Source organism: Purpureocillium lilacinum (assembly GCF_023168085.1).
Source record: "Purpureocillium lilacinum CBS 284.36 DNA, scaffold_2, whole genome shotgun sequence".
Classification (NCBI taxonomy): domain Eukaryota; kingdom Fungi; phylum Ascomycota; class Sordariomycetes; order Hypocreales; family Ophiocordycipitaceae; genus Purpureocillium; species Purpureocillium lilacinum.
Window position 1 is genome coordinate 1,585,386 of NW_027072112.1, and position 23,350 is coordinate 1,608,735.

At 58.7% G+C, this 23,350-nt stretch overlaps 9 protein-coding genes across 9 annotated transcripts; 4 read left to right on the forward strand and 5 right to left on the reverse strand.

Moving 5' to 3' along the window:
* Window positions 1-1,579: 1,579 nt before the first annotated feature.
* PLICBS_002292 (enolase-phosphatase E1) lies at window positions 1,580-2,609 on the forward strand (the record flags this gene model as incomplete). Its single annotated transcript, XM_018321933.1, has 3 exons — window positions 1,580-1,631; window positions 1,712-1,752; window positions 1,944-2,609. 3 exons carry the CDS (start codon window positions 1,580-1,582, stop codon window positions 2,607-2,609), a joined length of 759 nt encoding a protein of 252 aa, XP_018179413.1.
* Window positions 2,610-2,986: 377 nt separating this feature from the next.
* On the reverse strand, window positions 2,987-3,853 carry PLICBS_002293 (uncharacterized protein; the record flags this gene model as incomplete). The annotated part of the gene is made up of 1 exon (XM_018321934.2): window positions 2,987-3,853. One exon carries the CDS (start codon window positions 3,851-3,853, stop codon window positions 2,987-2,989), a length of 867 nt encoding a protein of 288 aa, XP_018179414.1.
* A 679-nt stretch (window positions 3,854-4,532) lies between these two features.
* On the forward strand, window positions 4,533-5,363 carry PLICBS_002294 (60S ribosomal protein uL23; the record flags this gene model as incomplete). Its single annotated transcript, XM_018321936.1, has 4 exons — window positions 4,533-4,560; window positions 4,767-4,822; window positions 4,920-5,212; window positions 5,276-5,363. The coding sequence occupies 4 exons, from the start codon at window positions 4,533-4,535 to the stop codon at window positions 5,361-5,363; spliced, it is 465 nt and encodes a 154-aa protein (XP_018179416.1).
* A 422-nt stretch (window positions 5,364-5,785) lies between these two features.
* Window positions 5,786-6,197, reverse strand: PLICBS_002295 (mitochondrial import inner membrane translocase subunit tim8; the record flags this gene model as incomplete). The annotated part of the gene is made up of 2 exons (XM_018321937.2): window positions 5,786-5,952; window positions 6,080-6,197. 2 exons carry the CDS (start codon window positions 6,195-6,197, stop codon window positions 5,786-5,788), a joined length of 285 nt encoding a protein of 94 aa, XP_018179417.2.
* Window positions 6,198-6,803: 606 nt separating this feature from the next.
* Window positions 6,804-8,693, reverse strand: PLICBS_002296 (Mg(2+) transporter; the record flags this gene model as incomplete). The annotated part of the gene is made up of 1 exon (XM_065599992.1): window positions 6,804-8,693. The coding sequence occupies one exon, from the start codon at window positions 8,691-8,693 to the stop codon at window positions 6,804-6,806; it is 1,890 nt and encodes a 629-aa protein (XP_065456064.1).
* A 2,856-nt stretch (window positions 8,694-11,549) lies between these two features.
* Window positions 11,550-12,082, reverse strand: PLICBS_002297 (RING-box protein 1; the record flags this gene model as incomplete). The annotated part of the gene is made up of 4 exons (XM_065599993.1): window positions 11,550-11,648; window positions 11,710-11,780; window positions 11,865-11,943; window positions 12,005-12,082. The coding sequence occupies 4 exons, from the start codon at window positions 12,080-12,082 to the stop codon at window positions 11,550-11,552; spliced, it is 327 nt and encodes a 108-aa protein (XP_065456065.1).
* Window positions 12,083-13,279: 1,197 nt separating this feature from the next.
* Window positions 13,280-14,446, forward strand: PLICBS_002298 (uncharacterized protein; the record flags this gene model as incomplete). Its single annotated transcript, XM_018321940.2, has 1 exon — window positions 13,280-14,446. One exon carries the CDS (start codon window positions 13,280-13,282, stop codon window positions 14,444-14,446), a length of 1,167 nt encoding a protein of 388 aa, XP_018179420.2.
* A 562-nt stretch (window positions 14,447-15,008) lies between these two features.
* On the reverse strand, window positions 15,009-16,794 carry PLICBS_002299 (uncharacterized protein; the record flags this gene model as incomplete). Its single annotated transcript, XM_018321941.2, has 4 exons — window positions 15,009-15,176; window positions 15,238-16,416; window positions 16,480-16,635; window positions 16,732-16,794. 4 exons carry the CDS (start codon window positions 16,792-16,794, stop codon window positions 15,009-15,011), a joined length of 1,566 nt encoding a protein of 521 aa, XP_018179421.2.
* A 614-nt stretch (window positions 16,795-17,408) lies between these two features.
* On the forward strand, window positions 17,409-19,635 carry PLICBS_002300 (uncharacterized protein; the record flags this gene model as incomplete). The annotated part of the gene is made up of 9 exons (XM_018321942.2): window positions 17,409-17,969; window positions 18,030-18,209; window positions 18,272-18,432; window positions 18,504-18,541; window positions 18,602-18,675; window positions 18,732-18,792; window positions 18,898-19,040; window positions 19,110-19,333; window positions 19,407-19,635. The coding sequence occupies 9 exons, from the start codon at window positions 17,409-17,411 to the stop codon at window positions 19,633-19,635; spliced, it is 1,671 nt and encodes a 556-aa protein (XP_018179422.2).
* Between the last annotated feature and the right edge of the window lie 3,715 nt (window positions 19,636-23,350).

Below are 23,350 nucleotides of genomic sequence, written 5' to 3' on the forward strand. Positions count from 1 at the left end.
TGCCCTCGAAGCATGTGGATCGAGGTGTCGAGGCATGGCATCCAACTCACTCCGTCAACAGGGCAACGTGCGCGGATGATGAGATGGGGGGGCTCTGGGATACCTGGACAACGGCGTCGTGGCGTGACATGGCATCGCAACGATCAGCAAGGACGTGTCGCGCGCATACAAACACGCACACAGACGCACACGCGCACACACACACACACATACACGGACACACCTGCAGGCAGTACTGCAGTACTTGGTTCGCACAGGTCGATCACAGCGGCGGGCTCACCTCACCCTCACGCATGTCCTCACATAGGCAGGGATGGGGCCTTGTTACGGATACAACATGGCAAGCCCTCGAGCAGGATTGGCCCATGGCCACCATGTCCTGTGGTGGCCCATGCACGACGGCCAGGCCAGTGCCTCCACGGTAAACTCCCCCCGGTCCTGTAACAGGCTGGGCGGCATCGCCTCCCGCTCGCCGGCATGCGGGCAGCCATTGTCCAAGCTCCTCCGTGAGCCGACACATCGTCGGTTGGTGGAGATGATGCAGCCGCTGCAGTCGGGCGGCTGGTCGTCGAGTCGTCGCCCATGGCCACGTATGTACTGTACTGTACGAGGCAGTATGTGTGCCTGTACGACAATGTATCCGCGTAGTTCCGAGGTCGCGCGTCTCGTCTTCTCGATGATGCGAACCAAGCCCACATGCGGTTGCCATTGCCGTCACGCCGATGACGATCTATCTTGGCCGCGGGGCTGATAAGCACATGCGCTCTCCCTCGTAGTAAGCAAGGCCGCTGGCTGATACGCGATGGCGTCTGATATAGAGTGGCCTCGGCACGGCCGTCGTGGAGATGCCGGCGAGGGACAAGGAGCGACGACCCAACTTCCACGGAGGACTACGCCTGTCTCCTTGCCAGCAGCCTATCTTTACCCAACCACGCTCTTGGGTGCATTGCATACAGTGCCGTACTGTGTGCGTTGCCAAAATGACCCTACCAAATGTCGCTGCATCTGCTTCTGCGGAGTATCAACCTAGCGCCCGGACAATTCGTGCAGCCATCACCATATTCGTTGGACCCATTGGATTCAAGCAGTGCCCAATTTCGACCAGCCGTCCAAAACGGTCTCTCCTGCGTCCCGCCGGGCGCTTGCCCGTGCTTGTTCCCTCTGTCGTCTGTTGTTCGTTGGCTTCATCCGGAGCTGCTTGCTGACCGCCATTGCGAAGGTGCATGATGCAGGACGCCATCCTGTACCCTATACCAAAACAGGCCCAAGGCCCAGGGGCGGGTCAGCTGGTGTGCGCCCGCTACTGCACGACTGCATAGGACTTGGCTGACTAGCCCGCAACATGGCAGCCTCACGACGGGAGGGGCAAAAAAGTCCACTGACACGCTCACCACCAAGGAGACGCGACGCGACGCAGAGAACGGATCAGGGCCTGGCGACAGGGGCATTGAGAAGCAGAAAAAATCTTCATCGACGACGAACTGTCTTCACCGCCTCACAAGCAAGGCCGCCGTCCCGGCGTCTGCGCATCGAGAGTTTTCAACGGAGATTAAGGGGGAGCCAGCCCGGCTGAAGAGCCATGGCGGTGACGCCCGCATTGTCCGACTTTGAAGTCTTGGTCTTCGACATTGGTACGTCGCGGCCCGGACCAGCCAGCCTTGTTGCCGACGAGAGAGAGTCTCATGCTAATCGAACCGTCTCCGATGCGCAGAGGGGACCGTCTGCTCCATCTCATTCGTCCATGATGTTCTCGTGAGTTCGTCCCGTTGTTTGGCGGTGGCGGCCCTGTCTCGTCGTCTCCCGCATCCCCATTGGGCCTCGAAGCTGTGCTGCTGCAGCCATACCCGACGGGATTCCTCGCACACTCGGCCATGTCTTGCCACCGGGCAAGCAACCAATGCGTCTATCAACTGAGCTGAAATGCTGATCCCACCGCCATCTAGTTTCCATACGCGCTAGATGCGCTGCCAGGCCACCTCGACCAGAACTGGGACAGCCCGATTTTTGCGCACTACCGTGATGCCTTCCCGCCGGAGTATCGCAATGTCCGAGTTGCCCTGGAAGCACATGTTCGCGATCTGGTCTCGCGAGACGTCAAGGCACCGTATCTGAAAGCACTCCAGGGTCACCTGTGGAAGCAAGGCTACGAGTCTGGCGAGATAAAGGCGCCACTCTTCCCGGACGTGGCTCCTCTCATCATTGCAGCTCACGCCCTCGGCAAGAGAATCATCATCTATTCGTCCGGCTCAGTCCCGGCCCAGAAGCTACTCTTTGCCCATACGAATGCCAGCCCCCAAGACCTCACCCCCCTCATCTCTGAGTATTTCGACACTGTCAATGCCGGCCCCAAGACGGAGCCCGGCAGTTATGCCACTATCCTCGCCAGCCACCCAGATATTGCCCCTGCCCGCTGGCTATTCTTGAGCGACAACCTCAAAGAGGTCAGAGCGGCGATGGCCTCCGGGATGCGGAGCCTGCCCGTCACGCGTCCCGGAAACGCCCCGTACCCGTCGGACGACCAGCTGGCTCAGTTTGCCATTCCCGACTTTAGTCCTGAGTCCGATGACCGCATTCGCGCTTCACTACACGCTCTAGAGAAGCTTCGCTAGCGGGCTCGTTTCGAGCCGATATTCTTCCTCATTGATGTGGAGTTGTTCGGCGGGCTTGCCTGGACCAGCGAGGAAGACGGCCTTGCCGTTGTCGGCGTGACTACCTCGACAACAAGAGCCACGCCGTCGAATCCTCGCGAATGGCGCAAGGTGCTGTCGTATAGACTTGCCGGCGCCCGGGACCAATGTAAGTCATGGTTCGTAAAACGCCCATCACAGCGATGCTCGCCAGAGCCAGAGGACGCAGAACCGTTGGGCACTCCATCTGATACCTTGTGCTGGAGGCCAACGGTCTATCAAATTAGCGGTGCTAATTGCGGTGTTCGCTGTTCGGGCATTGCTCGGGGTTGTGGGATGGTTGTTTCTGTCCATGTCGTTCACTGGTTGGCGCGGTGTTGTAGAGTTATGACGAAGTTGTTCCTTGTCCTGCCTGGGTTCACTTCCCGCTTAGTGAATTCGATCTTCGTCGATGGAAGAAGCCGAGTGTTGTGCCATAGACTGTAGGCCAGCTTTTGGGTCATCTTTATGTGGACGCGCTGGTAACACAGGTCCCCCATGAGCTCCTCGAGGCGTGATTGCGTCATGTACCGCGAGTTGTCCAGACAGCTCCTAGGCAGGACCAAGAAGAGCGCCGGGAACGGGAACGGGCCCTGGCTTGCTGCTTTTTGCTCGCGTAGGAACGAAAGCGTTCGCAAAAGCATCTGGCCGCGGCCTTCTGCCTCTGGCACAAAGTTAAGCACGAGGCTAAGGGATATGATGTCGAACTTGTCCGTGTCGCTTGCCGGCAGGGGCCGTTCCATGAAGTCCTGCTCGAGGATCCCTTGCTCTTGGCTGTTTAAATCGATGTGTACCATGTCGAAGAGTCCGCTTCGTGAGCAAGCATTGCGGGTGCTCAGCGCTCCAACCTCCAACATCTTGAGCCGCGGTCCCCCTGTGGCCACCTCCTTGGTGGATAGCCACTCGAGCAGGACCTTGGACGTGTCACCGCCGCGGTCGAGGCTTTGCCCCTGAAGGCTCGCTTGCTGGTAGTGGCCCAGGCCGCCGAGAGAGGCAATCTCGGCGGCAATGGCAGCCTCTGCCTTATCGTCTCCCGTAGCTGCGGCTTGTCGACGTCTCTTCTCCAGCTGGTGGTGCGTATTGATGAGGGTTCGGCTGGCTTTGCGGGACATGGATCGACCAGACCTGGCCGTGGGTGGACGGCCTGCCTGGAGGCTTTTGAGCGATGATTTCTTCTTGGCAACCATGATGACGCTTAAGTTGAGGTCGAGACCTTGCCTAGGTGGCGTAGCTGCGCGCTCTCACAGTACCACAGACCGCTGAATGCCATTTAAGGACGAACAACCTCGGGGGTCTGTCAGATTCATCATAGCTTGGCCAGACCAAGCTCCAGAGTCGCGTAGCAAGGCTGTCTCCTGGTGATACTTGGCTCGTGAAAGCTCATACAGCCAGAATGTGGCAAGTCCGATTGACAGTTCTTGCGCCGGCGAACGCGCCAAGGGCTGTTGATGTATAGTCGTAGTCCGCTCCTAAAATGCCCGAGGAGGTACGGAATGGGCCACTGGGCCGAACTGACTGAACTACTGGCATGCTCATGCTGAGTACGTAGTTGAAGTATTGGGGTCTCATCCACAGTCACAGTACGCGACTTCTCGCCTAGCGTCTTGCCTTGCCGGCTCCCCACTCCTCTGCAGTGGCCCAAAGTGGCAGCGAGACCGAAATTTTGCCACGTGACCACAAGAGTCTCTTCTCACCCAATAGTATCGTGCGACTAGAGCGAAAAGATGGAGCCGCACCCACAGAACCCTAAGCGGAAATTTCGCCCACAGCGCCCAAAAAAACCATCCGCTGGCTTGCCGACTTTCTTCACCGTCACTCCCATTCCGAAGCACAACTCCGACCTCGTGTGCAGACGACATCGACACAATGGCCGCCGGCAAGGACAACAAGAAAGGTACGGGATGAAGACATACCATGAACAGGAGGACTATCCCCCCTCCGGGCTCCCAAGCCAAAGCAAAACCTCCTCAGCTGCGAAGCAAGATTGCGCCCGACGACCACCGAACCGACAATGATACCACTCGGTCCAATGCATCATGCAGCAGCAGACTTTGCGAGTTCTGAATAAGAGCGATTGCTGATGCGTCTCTCTTTCCATAGCCGCCCCCAAGGGCTCCAAGCAGGCCAACGCTGCTGCCAAGGCCGCGCTCAAGGGTGTAAGTTTGCTCATGATGCCCAAGATGTCTCCCCCTCCCCGTTGCGCCGGCTTGTCGGAATGGCAGTCGCTGACCTGGCCGGCTTCGTGTCCAACAGTCGCACTCCCACAAGCAGCGCAAGGTCCGGTTGAGCACCTCGTTCCACCGCCCCAAGACTCTGGTGGTCTCCCGCGCTCCCAAGTACCCGCGCAAGTCGATCCCTCACCTGCCTCGCCTCGATGAGCACAAGATCGTCATCCACCCTCTCAACACCGAGAGCGCCATGAAGAAGATGGAAGAGAACAACACCCTGGTCTTCATCGTCGACGTCAAGGCCAACAAGGCCCAGATCAAGCAGGCCCTGAAGAAGCTCTACGACATCGACACCGTCAAGATCAACACCCTCATCCGGTATGTTGCACTCCTCGCTCCATTATGCATTTTCCTTGCATGTACTGACAGAATGCGTTGCAGCCCCGACGGCTCCAAGAAGGCCTACGCCCGCCTGACGCCCGATGTCGATGCCCTCGACATCGCCGCCAACAAGCTGTCCCTGGTTTAGAGTGGTTGAGTGATGGAGGAGTCTAATTTCCTTTTCATTGCGGGTCGGTCTGGTCTTGAATGCAAAGCACGGGCATCGGGAAACTAAAAGGCGCACTTGAAGCATGTCATTTACAATGCAAATGGATGATGAAGTCAAGACAGCCGATCCTCAACCGCACAACCATGCGACTATTGTTCCATGTGAATGAGTGCTATTTCTGAGAATGTCCAGGTGTCTAGAGGCCCTACTACCTCGATCTTTGTGTGCTATGTTACCAACCCCCCTCCTCCTGACGGTGCTGTACGTTTTGTATGCGAGCCCATACTTTGCCCCATTGTGACGAAAACGCCATGCATCAGGTAGCCATATCATGTCTATTGTCGCCCCGCAGACCGTATATTGTACAGTACATCGACGTCGCAAATTCATTGCCTGACAGCTCAAGAAGACCGCATGTTATTGAGGTGCTTCATCGTGAGGAAGTTCATGTCGAGGAATCGGTCAACGCAGTTGGCCAGGCAGCCCTCCTCGGAGCGGTCGAGCTTGGCGTTCTTGGTGCTGCCGGTGACGCACTTGTTCCAGCAGATCTGGGTCAGGTTGTGTGTTTCTGCATTTGGATTTGCCAAGTCAGCAATCGGATTCCCCGGGCGTGAGCGGGCAGTAGGGTGTTTCGTTGATGTGACCCTTGGCTGCCGCTGTCCTCTGGGGAGGCATTGACGGTGGCTGGAACTCACGGGATTGAATCTGCGATCGCTGCTGCTCGTTGGCGAGGAACTGGCGGAGCTCGCCCTTGTCCTTGTCGTTGAGCTTCTCGAGGTCGAGGTTCTCGACGCCCGTCTGTGCGGCGTTCATGTTGGCGGGCTGGACGGTGAGGAGTAGTGCTGCTGGGAAGGGGCGCGCGGGCACTCTGTGTTATCCTGCGGCTCTTTTTTGGTAGATGGATGCGCGTTGGATTGGTGTCGAGGCAAAGAAGAGGTTACGCCGATGGGTTTTGAGGATTTCCGTCAAGCGCAGCTCGCCTCGCCTCAATTAACAGTTTTGGATCGCAGTCCGGGTTGGCGAATGGGCAGTCGTCCCGGTCCCACTTCTTCTTGGACTGTGGAACACCAGCCACCCACCAGGATGCTCGCAACACATGGCCGCCTCGCGATTTCTTGGACAGCTCATGACGGACACACGTTTTGAGTCTGGTCGTGCTACAAAGTATCATTCAGCTTCAAACTAGCTCTCTCATTATACGCTGGCCATAGCAATTGTATAAAACACCGCCCGTCGCTTCGCGCAAAGGCTGCCGCCCTCTCCACATCTATCATCCCGTACGTTGAGCTGGACAGAAAGCCGCCGACGCCGAGCTTTCGAGAAGCACCTATGTACTGCCGAGAACCAAACACGCAATATCTCCGCCAGGCCACGCATCTGGCTGGCTACAGCTGACTGTGTGACTCGCATTGGATCCGCTCAGATGTAGCGCTTCCAACGCGCCAAGCCCAAGAACAGACAACAGACCAAGGCCATGGTTCCAATGATGCCGAAGAATGGCTCAAGTCGACCGCTATCCTGCCACGGTACCGACACGTTCATTCCAAACACACCGCTGATCAAGTTCAGGGGCACCAGAATGGATGCCAAGAACGTGATCTTGCTCAGAACGCGGTTCGTGTCTGTGCCTTGGGAAATGCTGTTAATGGACAGAGTCGCGAGATAGTTGCTGTGTGCCCGCGAAAGCATCTTCTCAAAGTGCCCCAGGTTGGTCGCCATGGTCACGACGTGGTCTTGGATGTCGCCAAGGTACATTCCAATGTCCATGTGAGGTGTCACCTGGTAGTTCTCGTTGCACCGCTTCGTGAACCCACGGAGGACGTCGGCTTTGCCGCCAAGAAGTCGCAGCAAGGCCATGCAGTTCTTGCGCACTCGACCAATCGAGCGGAGGAAGGAGCTGGAGTCGTCTTGTCGCATGATGAACACCTCGTCCTCAATGGCATCCGCCTCTAGCTCGATGGTTCTGATGACCGGGGCAAAACAATCGACGATATTATCACTGCATTCCTCGCCGGTTAGCACTCTCCAGGGGCTCGCGGGTTTAGTAAACGGGGATGCGTACATGAGGGCGTAGCAAATCCAATCGCTGCTGAGAGACACGTATTCCTTGAGCGCCGTGATCCTCTTCCGCACTTGAGAGGCGTGCGAGTTGGGTGCAAAGCTGAAGCTCAAGGTCCCCTCCCGGAACACGAGCACATAGATGTTGAAAGGTTCATACTCGATGCCGTCCGGTTCTTCGACGACATTGAACGATCGGAAACAGGCAAAGTAGTAAGCGGGAAACAGCTCAATCTTCTCTCGAGCCTCTTGCGTGATGATATCCTCAATGGTCAAGGGATGAACTCCGAAAGCTTTGCAAATTCCGTGGACTTCTTCCTTGGTAGCCCGGTTGACGTTGAGCCACCAGACGCCATGTTCTTCGTCCTTTGGAAGCTCGAAAAGGCCGCGAATGTCCTCGCCTGGCAGCACCAGGTCGCCGAATTCAGCAGCGTGGATGGTCGACTCCCAGGCAGACGAGAAGAAGCTGAAACGGTTCTTGTCCAAATGATTAGGCTGTACGGGCTTGACGTGCGCTTCGGACGTTTCCTTCTCGTTTGTCATGGACTCGTCAGACGGCATGTCGACAATGTCACCGTCAATGGTGGCCAATTGTGTCGGGCGACTATCCGCAGATCGGGTTCGCATGTCTTCAAAGGGGTACGGAGGGGCCGTCTCGTGGCTGCAGACGCGGGCAGCACGCTCCGTGTTGATGAATCCTTCGAGATAGTCGAAATCAATCCGAAGCTCATGATTGCGGTGACCGGGCTGGAGGGGGAAGCAGACGTCTTCCTCGGCTTCTTTGTTGGTTAGGATGCTCCCAGAGTCATCAATGGTGCGGGGCCGGCTACGATGGCTGCGGCGGCTGGAGATGGACATGGACCGTCCGAGCGCGTCTTCTTGCTCACCCTTGGGCTCCGAGAAGGACATCTCCCGCTCCCTGCGGCGAGCCTGGGCAAAGGCCTTTACCGAGTTTGGCGGAGAGACAGATCTTGCGTCGCAGGTGTCGACGGTGGGACGACGCCCGTGGCGAGTAAACGCCGGCACCTCGAGGCCATCCTCGTCGATTATTGCTTCTTCGAAGTCACGAACACGAATGGCCGGGGTCCCGGGGTTCGGTTCCAGCTGAGTTGTCCCGTAGAGGGAGTCGAAGGTTCCTCTGCGCGGGCGCTCGGCGCGCTGAGAAGAGGACGACTGGTGGCGGTGATCATCGAGTTCGGGCACCGGCGTGCCATAGCCGGGGTCGGAGACCATGCCGTCGTGGTCGGACATGGTGGGCAACTGAAGGAGATCGACGGTGTGCCTTTATGCAAGTCTGCCGCGTGGGCCGAAGATCTACTGGCTGCTCAAGCACGAATAGACGGCTCGAGGCGAGGGGGTCATAGCTCGGTGTGCCGGTGACGGTGAACCATCTGCCGATGGCGAATGGTCGGTCTGGCGTGCGCACCCGGCGCGGCGGCTGCGCGCCGAGTGCTGCTGACTGGAAGCAAAACTAGGGGTCGAAACGGGTTCGGCACTCCGATGGGGAGTTGCAGACGAACCTGTCGGGAGGTCGGGGAGGCCGAGGGCGAACAAAATTGCGAGTATGCGGCGTGCTGGCTCACCCCAGTTATGGGGGCTTGCTGTTGACTCCGCTGTAGACCCAGAGACCGGGCCCGAGGAGCGAAGAGGCGGCGACGCGGGCAGCGGCTAGTTGAGCCAACTTGAAGGTTTTCGGAGGGATCGAGGGGAACTCGAGGCGCGGGTACGGGCGAGGCGGGCGGCGGACTGGTCGATGGCGGCGTATATCGCTCAAGAGGAGTGACGTCGAGTGGGTGGTGCGAGGTCGCTGGCTGGAAGTGACGTCGACGTCGACGGGCCGAGGACGAACTGGTCGCTGGCTGTACGCGAGCAGCAGAAGAAAGGGACGATGGCAACGGCAAAGGCTGGCGTCGCGTGCTCAACAGCAGGAGGCAGCGAATATGAGCGATTAAGTGTGTGGGCGCTCAATGCAGACGCGGAGCTGGTTGAGTGAGAACCGCGGAGAGGAGGCGGGATGTGCCGGTAGGGAAGAGGTTTGCTGTGATGCAAAAAGCGGTAAATTTTGTATTGGACAGAGCCGTCAGGTTCTGCATCGGGGCAACCTGACTGGCCCGCCACTCCCACTGGGGCAGTCATCGGCCGGCCCGTTTTGCCAGAGATTTCTGTGCCGCGGGGGACCCTTTCAGGCCAGTCAGTGCCCGTGCCTTGGCGGGCAGTGGTACGTAGAGGTGCCCGACCTAGGAGGTACCCTACTGTAGCCCGTACCTCGCCCAAGAAAACTCTAATGTTGCCAGTGCGAACCAGGGACTCGCCGAGCCGACCGTGGCGAGAGACGGTGGACGGGAGGGAGCCACGACGGCGTCGGAAGAAGTTCTCTCTACCTAGGTATGTTAGTACGTTCCATGGCAATGCTCGTCTTCCACCATGCTACCAGGTAGGTGCCCAGGATGCTGGGTTAGTCCGCAGCACGATCCGCACACAGGTGCCGTCGTCGACGGGACGCTCCCAGCTGGCAGGCAACGCACCTGCGCGCATAGTAACGTAGTAAATAATGACATGACACTTGCAGTCAGAGCCAGGCGGGGTGCAGTAGGTGCAGATGCAGTGCGGTGCATCCCTGCCGCACCTCGTGTAAAGTCGTTACCTTGCTTGAAATCTACCAAATGTACCCGTCATACGCCCGTCGGTGCTGGGAGCGACCAACTCGTTCGTTGCGCAGAGCAGGAGCCGCGACTTGGTCTGGAGCGGCACAGCTCGCTCGTACTCTTGCTCTGTACCTGACAATCTGCCCTGGCCGTGCCTTTGGCCTGGCGTTGGAAGGTCCAGGTCTGTCAGTCTGCAAGGTGGCATGGCCCAGCCATTCGATGATGATGCCCTCGGGCCCCCGTGTCCCATGTACGATTTACGCCTCCCTGATCGCCTCAAGCCGCTCCGGTGGGGTTCAGGCTGAAGCTGCCACCAAATGCTGGTGGAAAGAACGCGCCCCTGGGGGGGGGCGGAGCATAGGTACCTAGGTAGCTGAGGTGCCCGCATGGCCCGGGGGTCACCCCAGTTTCAGCGGCACTCAGTGGCAGTATGCCGGGCACGCCTACCCAGTGGGCGATGCAGTGGGCGGGCAGGTACTTCAGCGAACCACAGCAGTTGGTGCGGTGCCAGCTGGAGGTACGTACTCGCTCGGCACCCCAAGTCGCAGCACCAAGCACGTCCCAATTGCTCAACGTGGTCCCTTCGAGTCCACCATGGTGAGACGTTACCACCATTGTCCCCAAAGCCGTCCTCAACTTCAGTCGGCTTACCTCACACAGCGCCCTGCATTGGCAGCACCTCTTGTATTTGGGAACGCACTGTGTTCCTGATCTACGACCACCGGAGAGCCCCTGTCGCCTCAAGCTGCCGTCTGCCGTGCTTTGCTATCTCTCCGAAACTCGTACACGCTCAAACGACCGCGTCGCGAAGCGCAATGGCCGAGGAAATTCTGGACAAGGCGCGGGATCTGGTAGAGGGCCAAATCGTACGAACTCTCCCGGGCCGGCGGTTTCCTTACCACGGACTGTGCTCCCCCTCATCTTCTGCATTTGCTAATGGACAAGTTGGTGCCCAGGACTTTGAGGGCCAAAGACGCGCCGAGGGCTACGCTACGCTTCTGTTGGCCCTCTCTGCGGTATGGCTGGATTCCTCTTGGCCATCTCTACAACGCGAAAAGTTCGCTAACCTAGTCGCCAACACAGCTAGTGGCATTCAACGTCGGCTACTTGTATCAGGACATTCAGAAGGCTGTTTATATTGGGTTGGGAGGTACGGCTCTCACGTTCCTCGCGGTTGTGCCACCCTGGCCTGTCTACAACAAGAATCCCGTGAAATGGCTGCCAGCGGGCTCCGGTTGGCAGTAGGCCAGGCGACTTTTGTGTAAAGATATCCGAGGTGCCCGAAGAGAACCTGGACCAATCATGACCATGGCCATGTGTGTTTGCGCCCTCCTACTGTGACATCCGGCTCGAGACCATAGTCCAGGCAAGATCCACGGAAGCTTCCCATCTCGAGCTTTACCGAAAGAGCAGCGTCGCCGTGGATTTTGATGCGCATCGCCCCTGCAGCGCGCGTGGTTGATCAGCGGCCGTATTTCTGGAACTCCCAGTCTCTGTTGTCCAGTGGACAGACAGATCTGGCCTTGAGCCATCTCGAAATGCAGTGGAAATGGAAGGCATGCTATCGGCGTGTCAGCTGCTGTCGACACCACGAGCTGCCCAGTCACGCAAAAAGCACTCACGTTGCAGATGCCCCAAGCCACAGTACATTCTTCGCTTGTGGCCGAGGCCTGGTTGGCCTGACATTCGATACCTGATATTGCGGCCCGTCAGTGATCAGTCGGCCAAGGGAAACGGCCCGAGGCAAGGGAGGGCCCTGGGCCGGGATAGAGCTCACATAGGTCCATGATGTGGTTTCTGCAGATGGCACAATTATCCACCACAATGTCCCATGCCCACAGGGCAACGGCGTTCCACTGTCCAAACGTCAATATCGGGGTGGCCAACGTAGCTCACCGCTGGAGTGTGCAGCCCTACCTTCTTCACCTCGAACTTCTTCTTCCCCTCGGCCTTCTTCGCAGAAACAGGGGCATCGCTCATTTCGACGTCAGCCATGGCGACAGCCGTGCCGGGTATCTGGGGCGGAGTTCAACAAGGCGTGGTCGGAAGGCGAAATAGACGGAGGCGAGGGTCGCCCAGGTCGTCCGGGACAAAGCGCCAGCGATGACTTGACGGCGGGCGGCTGGACTAGGCACGGAGGCTGTTAGCAGGAAGACGCCTGAACTAGAAAGATGACGAGGCCGAGTGCGTGGAGAGTCGAAGGCGGCAAGGCTGTGTTTTACTTCGAACGGACGGACGAACCTTGATGGCGCGGAAGCGGTCGAGGCGGCTCAACCCGGATGTCGGACGCGCAAATCGAAGTGTCTGAGCTGCTTCGGTGGCTGTAGGTATCATGCGACCGCCGGCACACGTTCGGGGCTGTTGTTGCAACGGAAGACGCGGGGGTGACGCTGGAGCCTGGGCTGGTGACCGCTGCTGAGAGCTTCCCACCTCACAGTCAGCGACAGGCATGGAGGTGCGGTAGTACGAAAGAGCTCAGGTACCTTTCGTAGCCGGCGCGGCGCGGCGTGGGCAGAGGTACCTTGTAAGCAGATACCTTATCTGCAAGAGACAGTGAGAGTGCGGCCTTCAGAAGGCTGCTACCTACTAACTTAGTACCTAGGTGGGGTTGCTCTGGACGGAGGTACATAAGCTGCTTCCCGGCGGGGTGGCAATCCACTGGATGGAAGGCGAGGTGGTGCGCCGGGCGCTGCCCCATTCCAGCTCAGTCGCCCCGCTCCAGCCGCAAGTCACTGTGCCCTTCCGTGTTGCGGGCAAGGCCATCCCATGGCAACGGCGGAGATACTTGTACGCTCCAATGGTGCAACGCAGGTGACCCAACGGGCCAGAGCCGCGTCGCTCGATTTCCGTCATCGCCTCGATGGTCCCCGCCCGCCTGCCATCCCCGCCTGCACAGTCACCAGCGGCAAACCGTCTGCTCAACTCTAGCCAAGCGCGCCGGCGAGTCAAGAAACGTGTCCGCCACAAGCAACGGATAACGGCAGCTCCTTCATCCTCCACCCCCTGCGCCCTTGTCTTCTCCTCTCAATCTTGATATCTGGGCACAGACGGGACCCCAGAAACGCCTCTTTTCTGCGTCGGCTTCCTGCCCGAGTCGACCGACTTACCGAAGCCGTAACCCCTCTGCCACCCTCTCGAGCTATCGCAAACGCCCTTCCTTCGTCAGGCTGTCGCAGCTACCTACTCCGCGCAATGGCCGACAACACAAACCCCAAGACAACTCCAGCACGCCGGAGAAATGGCCGCGCGGGTGGCCGCGCTGGTGGTGGTGCCCAAAAGGCATACGCGTCAGAGAATGATGCCGCCACTTTCGACGTCTCGCGCCAGCATCAGCAGCATGCCCACGCACCGTCAACACCCAGCAAGGCTCCCTCGGGCTCACCAGTTCCCGTAGAGTCCAGCGCCGCGCATCCCGGCTCGAGGCAGCGGAACAGGAACAAGCAAAAGGGCAAGAACCCTCATACGTCTCCCGAATCAGCTCAGCGCAGGCGGCGAACGTCCCCTCAATCGTCCATGTCGACCAAGACGAGCAGCAGCGCTGCTTTTGCCGGTGCTACCTTCCACGCGTCTCCAGCCCCCTCAGCTCTTCCGATACCGAGCTTTCTTTCAAAGGTGTCGAACCGTTCACCGGTCCACACCGATGCGGCAGAGGTTGCCCAGCAGCCCTCTCCGCCAGCCACCGACAACGACGCGCCCACTCCGTTCCGCCCTTCTTCTGTGCCCCAAAGCCACGAGTCTCCCTTGGACTTCATGTTCCGCGCCCATCGGGAAGAGAAACAAAGATTACATCAAGGAGCGCCGCTGGACCCCGCCTCCGACTACCCGCACAACACCTCTCCCCCACGTCCACGTGTACGCGACCCAAATGCGTCAATTGCGTCATCGGCACCGCCGGCGAGCCGACTGGGCTTTGCGAAACATTCATTCGGCGGCATACATAGCTCCGAACTTGACGGCACACCAGGCCGCCCAATGGGCCCAGCTTTTTCGACCCCATACCAGGAACGGATCAAGGCTGCTCGATCCAGCTCGTCTCGGCCTCAGTCACAACCAGGGCGCCAGGATACCGCGGGACCACAACAGCCTTCTGACGACCCGACCGAGGCTTTGAAGAAGTTTCTATTCGGGGGCAACAAGCCTCAGGAATCAACCCACACGGCTGCTCCTTCGTCTGCTACCGGGACTCAGGCTAGTCCACGCGACTGGGAACCGGCACCTGCTCTATCCGCCCCATCGGGGAACCCTGACACCTCCCGGACCGGCGATTTTCAGGCACTGGAAAACGACTTGCGGAGGATTTTGAAGTTGGATATGGCCCCTGACGCCTCATCGCCTGACAGTAGGCTTCTTTCTCGGTGATTCGAAGGCGTGCACGACTCGATTTTGGGGCACTGGCATGGGGCTCTTGCCGCTTGCCGGGCTAAGATTTTTGGCATGTTCATGGGAGCAAGGCAGCAGACGGCAGCGCCATGCACTATCTCTGTACGATGCAATGAGCCACAGGCGCGCAGTGGCAAGGCTACATGAAGATGGATTTGCAATCCAACTACTGGTCGCGGCTGTTCTAAGGGCATTTGGATCTTGTGGCCTTTTTCGTGTTTCGGTGCTCGGGCGGAATGGGAGGCGAGCATCTGCATCTGGCAGCTGGTATTTGGCCTGGTTTTTCGTCACGATACCCGTGTGGTTTCTCGACACGGCGCTGGGAAAGGGCTCACGGGTGGTGGTTCGACATCACATAGGATAGACCTTACACACAGACATGTCGTGGACACTTTGGGTCCCACGACACCGCGGAATTGACACTACACACCCAGAACCCCTCGATTCCCCTGGGACGCCAGGCCACTGGACCGTGTCATACACGTGCGAGTTGACCTACGTACCGTAGGAGATTGTGCGTTGTCCACGACCGGGCAAGTCATTAGGTGGACTGGTTCCTTCGCCTCTCCTCCCGTGAAAAGACGATGCCATGAGACAGGAGCAGATACTTGGCGAAGAAGTCCTGGGCAAAGTCGTCAAACTTGGCATAGTCAGCTCCGAGATGGTACGCGGCCGCTATTCCGCTGACACAGGCCAGCTCATGCATATTCTGTTATGGCGCAAGTCAGCGTGTTGCCCGAGGCGTGTTCCTGGTGAATGCTGCGTCTCACCACCAACGTCCAGGAGCCCGCAAAGTAGGTGCTATTCCTGCCGTGCAAAAACATCATTCCAGGAACGACGCGTAGGTAGTGCTGCCACCTGTGACCGAGCTGGTGCCACCAGTTGCGCTTGATGATCTTGGACTCGTCAATCTCGCCAATGGTCCACATATCCTGCCTGTTCTTGTCGAGGAAGATGGTCTGATAGACCGGCTCGAGCACTCCTTCGCCGGCCTTGATGTTGGCGTTCTTGAGCTGGTGCTGGTAGTTGCTGCAGTTGAAGGACATTTCGATGGAGCGCGGGTCTCTGCCGTACGTGAAGGTGTAATACATGGGCTTGAAGCCGCCACCGCGCTCTTCCACCTCGTCGGATTCTCCTTTGGCGAAGGCAATCTGCTTCTTTTGGGCTTCCGACTGGGGCTCTGCGCAGAGATTTTGCTGGAAGCGGGTTTCGTAGTGTCTGTCAAAGTACTTTCTGTCGCTGTGCGTGACGGTAATGTCGTCGTAGAAAGCCGCGCCTCCCAGAACCATCTTCTCCCGCCACGTTGCTTGCTTGCCGAGTAGGCGGAGGCCGTCGTCAGCAAGCACGCAGAGCACCATTTCGTCAAAGGTCTCCTCGGTCTTTTGGCCGGTCGTGTTGTCTCTGATTGCGAGTTTCACTTTGCCGCCGGACCTAGAAAGCACCTCGGACACCTCCGTGTTGGTCCTGATTACGACACTGCGCCGTTCCAGATCCTTTCTCCAGGTGCCGTAGAACTCGTGGAGATTGTCAAATGTAAACATGGTTGGCAGGTTCGGCAGCAAGGTGACTGGGTCGTAGTCCCAGAGCTTCATGTTGGGATCATCAAACAAGCGCTCGACGATGGCAGAGGGGACGTGGGCTGTCTGGTTCCCGGTCCCGAGGAACAGCGCAATCAGTGGATACACCATCTTGTCGCCAAAGTCCTTGCTGAAGAAGAAGACGCGCAGCATGATGGATATCGGGATAAGGCCGAGTATCGGCATCGTCCACTTGATGACCTTTAAGAAGAGGCCAAACTTCTTGATGTCGGCAGCATACTGCGAAACAAGCTTGCTGGGGAAGACATTGGTCCAGAAGCCGTCTTGGCCCTTTCCAAAGGAGACCTGCAGCTTGACCTCCTGTGCCGGATAGCCCTGCTGCTCGAAGAAGTTGAATGTGTGCTTGAAGATCTTGTTCGGTCAGCAGCTATGTACAATGGGAGGAACGCCTCGTTTCGAGGGCAACATTCTTACCCCGGACCCTCCCTGCACCCCATTGTTCATCCAAGGAGCTCCGTGGCGGGACTCATTTAGGGGTATCGAGGTTGCCTGGCCACCGACGACGTCGCCCCTCTCCAGCAAGGTTACCTTGAACTTGTCTGGGCTGTTGGCGAGGGTTGCTGCGCAGGACTGTCATATCCGTCAGCTTGCTGAAGCTCCATGCGGCATCTGCGAATTGATGTTCCGCGCCCGGGTTTGACGACGGCCTCTTGATACTGCACTCACCATGCCAGCTGCACCGCCGCCGACCACGACAACGTGTCGTCGTGTGTTGTTCTGCGAAGCCATATCGTGTCACGGGCCAGCTGATGTGCGTGCCGGGAGACAAAACATGCGTTGCCTGGTACGGGGGCGAGAGCGGTTGTCCATGGTGGCAGGCGGGTGCGTCCTCAAGTAGGCTGGGGAAGGGTCTTAGACGTCATTGATCCATAGGCATGTAGGCGCCCGGGCTGGAGACGGCGGAATGTGGTTGTTTGTCACCCATGTCCCCACCAATCTCACCAGAGGAACAGCCAAACTCAGATTGGCCAAAGCTGCAAAAGGTTCGATTGAAATGGCCATGCATGAACGTCGTGCGCGCCGAGCAGCTCGCTTCTCAATACTGGGCCGCTTGACACCACCGTTGAAGGTCGTCCTACCCTAGACTGCCCGTGTCGCACCGCAGCGCCGGGGTAGGTACGTAGAACCAACCACCCAAGCACCTACCAACTAACCCCCCCTCACACAGCATGCACGCGCTCTCACGTGAGCACGTGTCACCAAACGTCACCACAAACTGGCTTCGACGGCGTGCTTTCTCGACACGCCAGGCAGGACGCGTTGGTCTCTACTGGACACCGCTACATCTGCGTCTGCCGTCCAGAACCGCTGCCGAGCCACTTGGAAGGTTCGGGCGCGTAGCCATGGCCACCACCCCAGACAAGCCAGGAAGTGATGCCGACGATGACGAGAGACTGCGCTACGCCATCGCTCTGTCACTACAGGACCAGGCCGAATATTCGTCCAGTGGACCAGCAAAGCCACAGACCACGGCCCTGAGCGATGGCTCGTTCAATTTGACGGCCCTGGACCGCAAGGCGATGGAAGCAGAGCGGCTCGCTCGACTGGGCGCCAAACGTCGCCAGCCGGTAGCCGCCGCGGAGGACGAGGACGACGATGTCGTTGAAGTGCCTCCACCAAAGAAGAAGACGAAGCAAAACCCCATCACAGAGACACATGAAGCGTCAAGAATGGCCGATCCTCCGCCACCAGTTCCGTATCCAGACGGAGCCGTCAAGCGGACGTGGGCGCGTGGATACCCGCGAACCGGCGAGGATATCAAGATCGAAGAGGTTCTGCAAAAGGACAAACTGATGCTGGCCATATTGTCATCTTTTCAATGGGACGAGCGGTGGCTGCTGTCCAAGGTGGACTTGAGTAGGACCAGGCTTATGCTCGCAGCATTCGCTGCAGACGAGCAGCAGGTATGTTGTGCAGGATATACGCAGTGTCCGAACCAAGTGCCCTAACAAATGACTACGTAGAAGGGAGAGATGCGTGCGAACGCGCCGTCAGGTGTGAGGTTTTGCTTCCCGCCAATGAATGGCCCCGGGTCTATGCACTCCAAGTTGCAGCTTCTCAAGTACAAAGACTACCTACGTCTCGTCGTTCCCACCGGCAACCTCGTGCCATACGACTGGGGCGAGAGCGGCGTCATGGAGAATGTAGGGACTACCTGGACCGCTGCCCATACGAGAGGCGACGAACCCGCTGATGTCCCTGGCAGATGGTCTTCATTATCGACCTACCGCGGCTGGGCGATGCCGCACATCACTCGCCAACGGAGTTTAGCCTTCAACTGAAATACTTTCTTCAGGCTATGGGAGTCGACAGTAAGATGGTTGACAGCCTGTCGAACTTTGATTTCTCGAAAACGGCCCATCTTGGGTTCGTCAACAGCAGGCAAGTGCCATTGCGCACCGTAACAAGGGCTTCACCGAGAGACTAACAGCCCCCAGGCCGGGTGGCCACACCGACGAAGCCCTCAAGGGTGTGGGTTCGTGCTCCCACAATATACCGCAGTACCGAAACAGCCTCAAGTCTAATACTAGACCAGGACACTGCGGCCTGGCGGCTACAATCGCCAGGCTCGGGCTAGCGTCAAAGGGGCACATTCAAGTCGACATGATAGTATGCCTCTTATGTACCTTGATTTATGCGAATGACATGTTGACGCCTGACTTCAGTGTGCATCCCTCGGATCGATCAAGTCCGAACTTGTCGAGGCCATGTATAGTGCTTGTCGAGGTAAGTCTGCCCGCTTCGCCGTTTGAGGCCTCGCAGGCGTTGGGCACCCTTCACCCTTCTGTGTGCCAATCCTGCCCACCGTGGCCTTTGTCTGACACGATACAGGCGACGATGTCAAGTCAAATAGCGCGAGAGCCGGTCGCAAGCCTACCGACAAGCGGTTAGGCCCGGCGCAGGAACTCAAGGACTGCTTTCGCATCTATTTTCCCACAAGTAAAACAGTATCTGACAGCAGGGGTGGCAAAGGGGTAGGTGGCCAGGGTGCTCAGTGCCGTGTGATATCGGGCTAACTGCGATGTCATGTACAACGTGTGCAGGCTGCGGGAACGATATGCATTCAGCGGAAATGGTGGCATTCCCCCGACTTCCCAAAAGAGCTTGTCCGCGACTGTGTCAACACGCGGGACGGACTCCTCATGCACAGCAAGGCTATATTCGTGCGTAGGGAAGAGGTGGAGGGAAGCTCTGGCGGAAACTCGACCCCAAACACTTGGCCCGCCTGGGCATACGTGGGGAGTGCGAACCTGTCAGAAAGCGCCTGGTAAGTGGTGACGCCTGTCAGAAGCTGAGAGGTCGGAATGCTGCAAGCGTTCAGCTGACGATCGCCCATGCAGGGGTCGCGTGGTCAAGGACAGGAAGTCGGGCAAGCCCAAAGTGAACATTCGAAATTGGGAATGCGGTGTTGTGATCCCGGTTCAGGGGCCCGGCAACCTGGAGGCTCGCAAAGGGGGTTCGGCAGCCGATCTGAGCATCTTCAAGGACGCCGTGCCGGTTCCGATGCAAGTGCCTGGTCGTGTCTACGGCCCGGGCGATGAGCCTTGGTTCTTTGATGCCGCCCAATAAGGCGCGCGAGTAAGTACGGTATGGCGACTAGGGGGTGGTGAAACTGGAGAATTGCCTGATGGGCAGCAACAAACTCACACCACACACTTTATGAGAGGACCCCCCTGGTTATTTGGCCCCCGAAGACGCGTGCCTTCCCCCCCGCCCGGGGGGGAAGGAGGGAGGGAACCCCTCTGGAGGGTTCATGGGCTAATATACGGGCGGACATGCCCCTTCAGGCAGGTTATTTGCCCTACGGGGCGCTCTTGTCCGTGTGAAGTACTTCGTGCACGCATGGACATTGCCCGTCGGGTGGGTCGGATCATGAAGAAGCTTGCCTGTACGAAGCATTACGGGGTAGGGAAAGGGGAGAGACAGGGGCTGATTGCCAATGGCCCGGCAAGGGACACAATGGCTGGTGGACTTTCCGCTGGAGTCTGGATCCATGCATGCGCAAGCAAGGTTGCACGCAAGTACGCACTTGAGGACTAAATACCCGACTTCTACATGCCGCGAGTCCCTCTTGGTTGATGTGACGCTGGCGGACCGGCTTGATTCTTGTTGGCCTGGGCGGCCCGTGATGCCGGAACCACGACGCAGACGAAGACGACGACGACACAGCGCGGCTTGGACTCGTCGGGCCAATCCCATCCGGGCCGGGACGTTGATGTTGCGACAGATGGTCACGATGAGAGACCTCGGCGACTCCGCGGTGAGGCGAGCTGAAGCACGGCAGTCTCCTTTGGTGGGGCTTGAGCGTCCTGATGTCTCGATACACCGGGCGTGAGAGGCCATTCGTGATCGATTGCCGCGCCCGGACCTCTAGCCTGAGCTCGACGTGACGGCGTGCGGCGTACCAGCACATCTACAGGAACCTTGGACGGATTGAGCCGGCCACGCTGCTGCGTCGTGCACCCTTGGCTGTACCAAAACCCCTTATGCGCTCTACCGACATCGGGCGCGGAGAGAGGACTCGTTTCATCGTGCGGCATCATATGGAGGACGACGACTCAAGAGCGCGCGTGTGTCAAGGCGAACATTGACGACTGCCTCTCTCTCCACCACTGTCCTCTCGCCCCATGGAAGTTGCTGGTTAAGCGACGACAAGCGCGGTGGAAAGGTTGTATAACACGGCCTGTTCGACCGACGCCGTGGCCGTGCTCCAGGGAGCGAGCGGGCAAGCAAGCAAGCCAGCAACGGGCCCGCCAGGCCGCGCCAACGCAACCCGAGGTAGCGCCTCGGGCGGCCCTCTGTGCGCGCGTGAAGCCACGGGTAGATGCGGTTAGGGCGGAGGGGAATCGTACGAGAAACAGAAGGGACCGTGGCGGCACGGACGGAGTGGAGCACGGATCGGTGCCGCAGAGACGGCGGCGCAGGATGAGGGGATGAGGTATGCAGGAGGGGAATCAGGCCGTTTCTTGCCAGTGGTGGTGGTGGTGAACGGAGCAGCTCGTACGAGAAGAGGAGGGCCAGGACGAATTTGCGCTCCTGAGACGGCGGATAAGCAGGCGGATGGACGGGTCTGCTCACATACGAGAGCATACGCGACATGGGCGGAGTTGATTGAAATGACGAGGGCGCCGTGAGGATAAGACATAACACTGGAAAAGGTTCCGCGATGGTGGAAGAATCTGCGGAGTCGACGATGACAAGTACGTACCTCGTGAATGGCGCCTGTGAGGCAGGGTCTACCTAGGGAGTGACGAGAATCAAGGCGCCTGAGGAGGGCCCATATGTACGAATACAGCGGTCAACCAACTCATCCGGGTCAGTACCTAAGTAGGTACAGGCAGTCAAGCCATTGAAGAGCAGGGCATCTTTTCCTATTTGCCTTTTTCTTTTCCTTTCTTTTCTGGAAACGCGTGGGTGCCGGGATGATTCCATTTGGTCGCATGGAGGAGGTGCCCTGGTGATGCCGCAGGCCGCAGTTGGCAGGGACCCAGGGCACTAGCTACGTTGCGGCAGCACATGGATCGCAGCATGGCAAGCATGGCTTGCAGGGGAGGCAGTCATGTAAGGCAGTCAAGGGTCGAGGTAGCGCAAGTCGCAGCTGCCGAGTTTGTAGTATTGCCATTTCCGTCCAAGCGCAGGCGGGGGGGCCAGGGTCAGTGCGGCCGAGCCCCACCGCTGTCGACGATCGCATCCATGGCTGGGGTCCACCACTGGGGCAGGCAAAGGCAGCATGCAGGCAGGCGTGGACAGAGGCTTGACGGAGGGCAGGCATGGCAAGCATGGGCAGAACGGACGGGCCCCGGGCCTGGGCTGCCTGAGCTTGCTGGGCCTGCCTACCTAAGGTAGGTAGTACTGCCGGCGGCCAACTGCGCACGAGTACGTACGAGCAGTACCTACGTACAGTACAGACAGCAACTGCAGGCAACTTGGAAGTGGCGCCGGATGCGAACCCCGCTGGACAAGGCCCACGAGGAGGCTTCCAGCCCGGTTCCTCCATTTCGATACGTTTGTGCTACGAATGTGGGCATCCCGTCCATTCAGGCCGGCGGCCAGGCGGATGGTGGAATGCCATGACCTATGCATCAATGACCTGCACGACAAGCGAGCGAGCGAGGAGCCTGGCGCCGCATGCAGTCAGTCGGTCTCCAAGGCCGCAGTCGTCGCCGCCGATGTCGTCGTCGGTCTATTATGCATGCCATTATGCATGCGAGGACGACGAGAGAGTCAATGATTGAATGTGCTCTGGCGTGGCTTGCATGCATGCGCATTCGCCAGGACGGCCGACCCCAAGGGCCGGCCACCGCCACCGCCGTCTCCGCCGTCACCACGCCGCCCACTCCTCGGGCCAGGGCAACTCTGTATGTATCAAATGTTGACCAACGTACGTCGCATGTAGGCATGCGTGAATGCGCATGTACGGACATTGGTCTAATTCGAGCGCATGTCGTCGTCCGCCGCAGAGCGCGTGCGCTGCGCTATCTTGGTTTTATCAGCAAGGGGGGGGGGGGGGGGCCGGCCGCTGTCGGGATCTGCGTCTGCGTCTGCGTCTGCATCCGCAGCTGCAGCTAGCGTTGCGAATCAGACGGGCACCCCCATGCCTGCAGCATCTGCTACCCGCAGCGCAATGTACTTTGTAGCTTATGTGGTCAAACATGCAACTAAGTAAGGTACTAGGTAGGCGCGTAGATGCGTAGTAACTTGCTAGGTACGTAGAAGCAGACTTGCTAGGTACGTAGAAGCAGACTTGCTAGGTACGTAGAAGCAGACAGCCCTGGCGGCGTTGGCGACATGGAAGGGACTGCCAAAACTCGGAGAGGCGCGCTCAATGGCATGTGCCTCTCTTGCTGCTACATAGCTGCAAGCAGCTGGTGGTCCCTACCTAGCAGTGGACTGACTTCTTCGAGACAACACGCAATGGAACCCCAGTTGGAATCCTCACCTGCGGTGCAGTGCTGTCGTGGTAATTACCTGGTAGTCACCGCAGGCCATGGCCAGTGGGTTGGAGCTGGTACAGATCGACGCCCGAGCGCCGGGGACCCGATCGCCTTGGATCTGGGCTGGGAGAGCAGGAAGAGAGGGCAAAAAAGGGGGGAGGGGGGCGTCTGCTGTGATCCACCAGGCCAGCAGTAGCGCCCTCGGGACCCGAGAGCCCATCGTCAAGTACCTCTGGGTACTTGGCTACCTGGCCTTCCTTGGTTCTCCAACTGCGCACAAATTGCACAGAACACCTTCTGCCCCCATGTATGCCGGCGGCCGCTGGTCTGGTGGACGGAGCCTCCAGCCG